Source organism: Wolffia australiana, chromosome 13, assembly GCF_029677425.1.
Source record: "Wolffia australiana isolate 7733 chromosome 13, ASM2967742v1".
In the NCBI taxonomy this organism is placed as follows: Eukaryota; Viridiplantae; Streptophyta; class Magnoliopsida; order Alismatales; family Araceae; genus Wolffia; species Wolffia australiana.
The window spans coordinates 347,860-354,328 of NC_135847.1; the positions used below are offsets into that span (position 1 = coordinate 347,860).

The following is a 6,469-nucleotide window of genomic DNA, read 5'->3' on the forward strand; positions in this document are numbered from 1 at the left end:
AGTACTGATGCATTTGAAAACCATCGGAGATTTCTTCTCTAATATTTCATTGTCTTAGCCAAGGACTTCAGCACATCGTCTTCCTTGAGTTGTCACCTCTTATATCGAGGGTGGATGATCCCATCTTGACCACTCAATCATCTTCGTGAACTTCTTGATACACTCGAACTAAGACCGTTTAGAATCCCATGATTAGAGACTCGTTGGCCTTAGCCAAAGTACAACCATCGTCCGCAAGGCGTCTTTGGTGTCTCAGGTCTAATGACCACTTACACAACCGTGACGTGAATCAACCTGATTGACAGTTTGGTATAATACTATTCAAGGATTCGTACGGATCAATTAAGTGAAATCTTTCCACTAAAGGAGACCCACTATCTATCCTTAGTATCTCCATACTAATGGCTACGGGACCGGCCATACTCATCATATGAGTGAGGCTAGATAGTGTAATTCTATCTAGATACTTCGATGTCCTTCTTGCGTATCCTTTGAATAGGATTGTTTAGTACACTTGCATAAAGACTAGTGATCTCCATAGTACGATCTCATCATAATTCACTAAGTCCGATCATGTATTCATGGACTTCATTATAAGCATCACACGTGCACTATAATGAATATGTTCTATTAATGAACATGGAACGCGACGTGGAATGTGTGATTGGCTTTCCGCCCACATGTATTTCCATCATGAGCAATAATGCATCATTTAGTCAAGTACTCATATGGGTTTTTTTATTTTCCTGATCATAAGTTGACCCTCATTAACACATCCAATAGAAATTTCTTACATCTTTTGCATCCACAATGCACTGTGTGTCTCTAGAAACTTCACCGATTCATCATGAAAACTACATCACATATGAAAGGAAACATTGAGTTTTAAATACACATGGAACCATGGAGATGACATAGGTTGGATTATGTGGCATGGTTACTTTCCAATTCATTAATATTTCTATCATCATAGAAATATTATGCACTCTTTGGGGTCATTGCCCTCTCAAGGGACTAAGGATACACAATCATTGTGAGAATCGATGTCATATTGCATAAATGATAAAGATAGGTGTATTGAAATCTGCCACAACCAACATTTGATACAAGATTCGAACAGAAGAATAAATGCAAATTAAATAAGACCTTTGAAAAATTTGAAACCAAAATTATTTGTGATCAAATCAGTTTGCAGTATCCAATCCTCTACCATTTGATTCCTTGAATGAGTTGTTTCTGGCCACATAGACTCTTGGCATCCACATAGTCTTGGGCACACTAGATATTGTGTCTTCTTCTTTATCAATTCATGCATAGATCCGAGGGGATATTGACACCATTCAAATCACACCGGGATGGTAGGATACTCAAAGAGGAAGGAAGAAGGGGGTATCCAAGGATAAAATTTTCAGGGGTATAACTCACTTATGACTTTCGGTCCTTTATATCTTATTAAAAATTTCATAAAATGTGTACACTTCAAGTATATCAATGGATGTTAAATGAACCTTATGTACATTTTACTATAGACCCATTTACTAGTCCAATAAATGCCTACACTATTTGATTTTACATGTAAATTAAGTAAAAATAAATTAATTTAACCTACTCTATAGGTCGATACACTTACACGTAAGAAACTAGTGACACTATATATTCCAAAAGTTGAGGGATTTAATCAACCCTTTCATGGAACCTGTGCTGAAGTAAATCTGATTTTCTCTTAATGTAGTCTAATGAGAACCAACACTTAGGAAGAGAAAGAGAAGAAAGATGACATCATTCAAACATGAGTCGAATGGGTATGGAAAAGGTGTCCTTTATACTCCTTGGACAACATCATAAAAGTGCCTAGGAAAATTTTAGAAAAGACCTTGGCATTGGAATTTTTATAAAAGCCCTCTTTGGAAAAAATTAATAAAAGTCTGAAACTTAAAATAAACACAACAACATTAGAAGATATTATACGTTTGACCCTCTTGGCCCATGTATCACTTTAGCTAATAACTCTAACAACCCAAAAACCTTAATTAACCTAGTTTATTAGTTACTTATAAAAACAGAAGGATTAACTAATCAAGGATTGATTTAACTCAATATATAAATTGAGTTTCCAAGCCTACCAAGATATACCTCATGCTCTAGATAACACAAAGTAGTAAGTCAACTCTCTCATGGAGCTTTTGGCACCATCACTTATGGTGTACATATAATCCTTCATCCATGTGAGACTCTCAAACGACTTAGTGTTAGTTAATCATCAAAACCTAATTGGTCATTCTAATTAGCATTGAAATGTGACAAAATTCCAGTGAAGGCCTTCTCTGATATTTGTAATACCTTGCCCATAGAATTAAATACATCTTCTTACTCCTTTTATCCCAAGGTTGGAGAATCCCATATTAACTACACACCACATTCATGAACTGGTTAATGCATCCATGTTAGGATGGCTTGGGATATCATAGTTAGAGACTCATAACTTCAAGTCAAAATAAATCAATCAATCCACATGTTATTCTTTGTGTCTAAGGTGTAAGGACTAGTTGCACCACCGTGACATGAATCAACATAATTGACATTATATATAATACCATACAATAATTCATAAGCATCAATGTAGTGGACTCATTCTCTAAACATTACCCAATGTCTCTCATAGTATCCCCCCACAAACAGTTATCATGTCAACCATTTTTAGCATTTAGTTCTATAATATCTGTAAATTTCAATGTCCATCTCAAGTATCCTTCAAATTGGGATATTTACAACAGGTAGTTAAAAACCAGTAATCTATGTATTCTGTATTATCATAATTATCTTAACTACCATGTATATCCATGAATCTCATTGATAAGTATGACATGTACATTATAATGCACATATTGTATCAATAAATATTGAGCAATGCAAGGAATGTGTGATTGACTTAGAGCCCACATATATTTTCAACCAAAATTACCCATAAGCAAATTTCATCAATGAATTATGTATTCGTCGAATGGAGAGATATGAGAACCAGAAATTAGTATGTGTTAGTCTAGCAAATCTCCACCTTGCTAGCTCCCTCAAATAGTCTAATATTCTGGTTTTGTCCTACTCTACAACCAAAAAAAGCCCAAACGCAGTCCAGGGAAAAAGAGAAATATGAATGGAAGATTAATAAGCAAATGGCGAGCACAAAAAAATCCCATAATTTTTCAGTAGAAGAATAAAAAATCAGACTAAGCAATTTCCAAGAGACGAAGTGAGAAGAACTTACTGAAATCCAGAAAGAGAGAAGTACAAAATCCACAACACTAAGCAATTTTTTTTTTTAAAAAGCATGAACAGAACCAGACTCTTCATCAGAGATGAGAGATAGATAGACTCAGAGAGAGAGAGAGAGCGAGAGCGAGAGATGGGGAAGGATCGAATGGGGAAGACGATGCGCAGAAGATGGGTGCCGGCGGGCGTGATCTGGGCTTTGTCGGCGGTCGTCGCGCTCCTTGTTCTCCTCTGCGCCGTGAAGAACACTCGATTCCGCTTGCCACCTTCATTGGCAGGTATGATCCAACTCCAAACGACTCTTGCCCAGCTCAGATCGCGTCAAATTCTGAATTCTGCGGCTCGAGTGCAATCATGGAATTCCAATATGACCCGAAAAATCCAATTTCTCTTGCTGAATTGACACTGAGGGATCGAGTTCATCGGCTGCTCTCCTTCTAGCAGAACGGCGATCGCATCTCTATGAGAGGATGGCGCGGGATCTTGTAGAGCACGGCGCGGTTTTTCTTGGGGGAGGGCAAACGTCGCAGTCTCTTTCCTTGTCGGAGCTCTTCGTCCGGGAAAATGGTTCCGTCTCTCCAGTGCTGACGGTGAGGTTTGATCTGCGGAGATTTTCGGCGCTCTTTCAGGCCCCCCTAGAACCCTAATTTGTGCTTTCTCCCCCAATTGGAAGCCTGCGGATCCTCCAGTACGCGCTAACGTGCTCTACCTTAATTCGAAGTATGCGGCGCTTCTCTCGTAAGCTACCCTGACTTGATCTTGATCTTCTATGAGGTTAAAGAACTATCCTCTTCCCTCTTGCTCTGTCCATATCACTTTTGTGTGAGGTGCAATAAATACAATTATAATTATCGATCATGCATTAGATGATAACATTCCTCGAATTTAATCTATCCCATGGGTCAAACAAAAGGCTTCATGGATCTTGTATGAGGTCGGAATTTGTGAACTAATTCAATTGGATAGTTCGGATCCTGTTGTGCTAATAGGTAATTTTGTTTGATCGGACATCCAAAGTTTCCCCCTGATTACTGAAGTTATTTCGTTCCCGAGAGTGCAGGCAGGCAGTACGAGACGTCTTTCTTCCCTACTATGATGGAGGTGAGACTATCCACAGGAGCTTCAGATTTCCTTGAATTATTCCTTCTGTCCGTAAAAGTGGGTAGAAGTAAATTTTGTTTAATTTTGGATGCAATAGCGTCTTCTCGGCTGTATTTTTTTCATCTGTGCTGTTTGGCCTCCGATGAAAAGGCATATGGTTTCAGAATGTGAGCGTCTATCACTTCAGCATGTTCCATGCATCGCATCATCTCACCCCTGTTCGATCCTCCGGCGCTGAGGTCTGTTGAATCTCTCTCTCCATCTCTCTGTTCTCTCTCTTCTCTCGCTTTTCTCTTCTCTCTATCTCTCTATATCTCCCTCTTCTCTCTGTCTCTCTATATCTCTCTCTTCTCTCTATCTCTCTATATCTCTCCCTTCTCTCTATATCTCTCTCTTCTATCTTTCTTTCTCCTCTTTCTTCTTCTTCTTCTTCTTCTTCTTCTTCTCTCTCTCTCTCTCCCTTCTCTCTTTCTTCTCGGTCTTCTTTCTCTGCTCTCTCTTCTCTTTCCTCTCTCTCTCTCCCGTCTCTCTCTTCTTTGTCTTCTTTATCTGCTCTCTCTTCTCATTCTTCTCTCTGATCTCTCTCTCTCTGCCTTCTCTCTCTTCTTTGTCTTCTTTATCTGCTCTCTCTTCTCTTTCTTCTCTCTCATCTCTCTCTGTCTACACCTCAATGACTAATAATCATTTTACAATGCCTTGAGATTGAAGCCGAGGCAGAAGCAGTTGCAGGAGTGGCTAAGGAACTGTGCCCTCTAAAGATTGTTCTAGATAGAGTGGTGTTGACCTCCACGGGAGTGCTTCTAGGCTGCTGGCAGGTCTCCTGGAAATTCACTCTTCCCTGATAGTTGACTTTCACATAAATCTATGTCATTCTAATCTCACCACTTAATCAAAATTCAGGTAATCTCGGGCTCCGATCCTTCAGAAATCCGAGAAAAATTGCAGAGCGCGCTTCCACGGGCTCCAAAGAAACAGCTCGTGAGTTAGCTGTTCTTCTGTTAGGCATTTTCTGAGTTTCGTTCAAGAATTTGGGTTCAAGACTTTTAAGATACTTATCTTTCTCTCCTTCTCTTTATGAATTTATGGAAGTACGATCCGGTTCTGCTGCATACATCTTTTGCTCGACTCCTTGGGCGCCCCAAATCTTCCATGTTGGTAGGTAAAGTTTTCTTTTGTTGATCACATTATTTTATTTTTTTGAGAAAATATATCAGCACTTGCTTCATCGTATTTTCCAGGAATATTCTACTATCGCAGGTCAACTCTCACTCTTCCACGAGCTGGTGAAGAAGGTTGACCGTAAGGTCCGAGGATTCGAGGTACCTTAAGTGAAACTCTGATGGGAAGTCTAAATTAATTATCTTATAGTTCAAGTTTATTGGGAGATAATTAGTAAGTTGGTGTTCTGAGAATGTTGTGATTTATGCATGATTGTTACATTGTAGGCGTGGGTGTCAGAGTTATGGTACGTGGAGGAACTGGATATGTTGGCCTTGGCTTTGAATGGCCGTATGAAGGTCCGTAGGTTTAGCCTCCGGGGTTGCAACTGGGCTGGCTAATCAATGTCAAAATTTCTAATTGTGGAAGAATGTTGGCGTCATTACTGTCACTTGCCTCTTTTTCTCTTTCTTCTACTTCAGTTATATACCATTGATAAAAAAATCATACAGAACACTTGAGGTTGATCCTTGAATTTGGAGGAAATATATTCTAGGTATTGTAGAGTGAATGAACAAAAGTCAAAAGTGTTCTGTATTTTCAAACTCAAAAGTGCTGCTGACCTGTCTGGATTATTTTCATAGAAGACCCCCAATATGAAAATAGAGTGAGAGCCAATAGGATATGATCATATAATATCTTCATTCTATTTCCACATTCTTTCATCTTCATTATGAGTAGTTGAAGTCCCTCGAAATTCAATAATCTGGAAGTCCTCGATGATAAGAGAAAAAACTGAGGAAAAAAACATTACGGTGAAAATTTTCACATCAATTTAATTTTGCACCAACACGGGTGCCAATATCTCAATGTGTCTGAGTCTTTCTTCTTTGAACTCCTCTCAACTCCATTTATGATTCTTCGACTATAATTTCTAATTTCT

General features: G+C 38.8%; 1 protein-coding gene across 3 annotated transcripts; it reads left to right on the forward strand.

Moving 5' to 3' along the window:
- Positions 1–3,310: 3,310 nt before the first annotated feature.
- Positions 3,311–6,061, forward strand: LOC144711372 (uncharacterized). Of its 3 annotated transcripts, none has more exons than XM_078585364.1 (10): positions 3,311–3,545; positions 3,709–3,857; positions 3,941–4,005; positions 4,328–4,368; positions 4,519–4,607; positions 5,070–5,183; positions 5,269–5,346; positions 5,458–5,527; positions 5,607–5,687; positions 5,814–6,061. In XM_078585364.1, exons 1-9 carry the CDS (start codon positions 3,401–3,403, stop codon positions 5,663–5,665), a joined length of 810 nt encoding a protein of 269 aa, XP_078441490.1. In that variant the 5' UTR covers positions 3,311–3,400; the 3' UTR covers positions 5,666–5,687; positions 5,814–6,061. The 3 variants fall into 3 exon arrangements, with proteins under 3 accessions (XP_078441490.1, XP_078441488.1, XP_078441489.1); XM_078585362.1 differs by having other exon boundaries at positions 3,317–3,545; positions 5,458–5,523; XM_078585363.1 differs by having other exon boundaries at positions 3,320–3,545; positions 3,712–3,857; positions 5,458–5,523.
- Positions 6,062–6,469: the final 408 nt, after the last annotated feature.

Bases quoted from the DNA above. Each gene is read 5' to 3' on its own strand.
- LOC144711372 (XM_078585362.1), top strand. From the start codon at position 3,401: ATGGGGAAGGATCGAATGGGGAAGACGATGCGCAGAAGATGGGTGCCG. The intron at 4,006-4,327 runs GTAAGCTACCCT...CCGAGAGTGCAG, and splicing joins AAGTATGCGGCGCTTCTCTC to GCAGGCAGTACGAGACGTCT. The intron at 5,524-5,606 runs GTAGGTAAAGTT...CGTATTTTCCAG, and splicing joins GCCCCAAATCTTCCATGTTG to GAATATTCTACTATCGCAGG.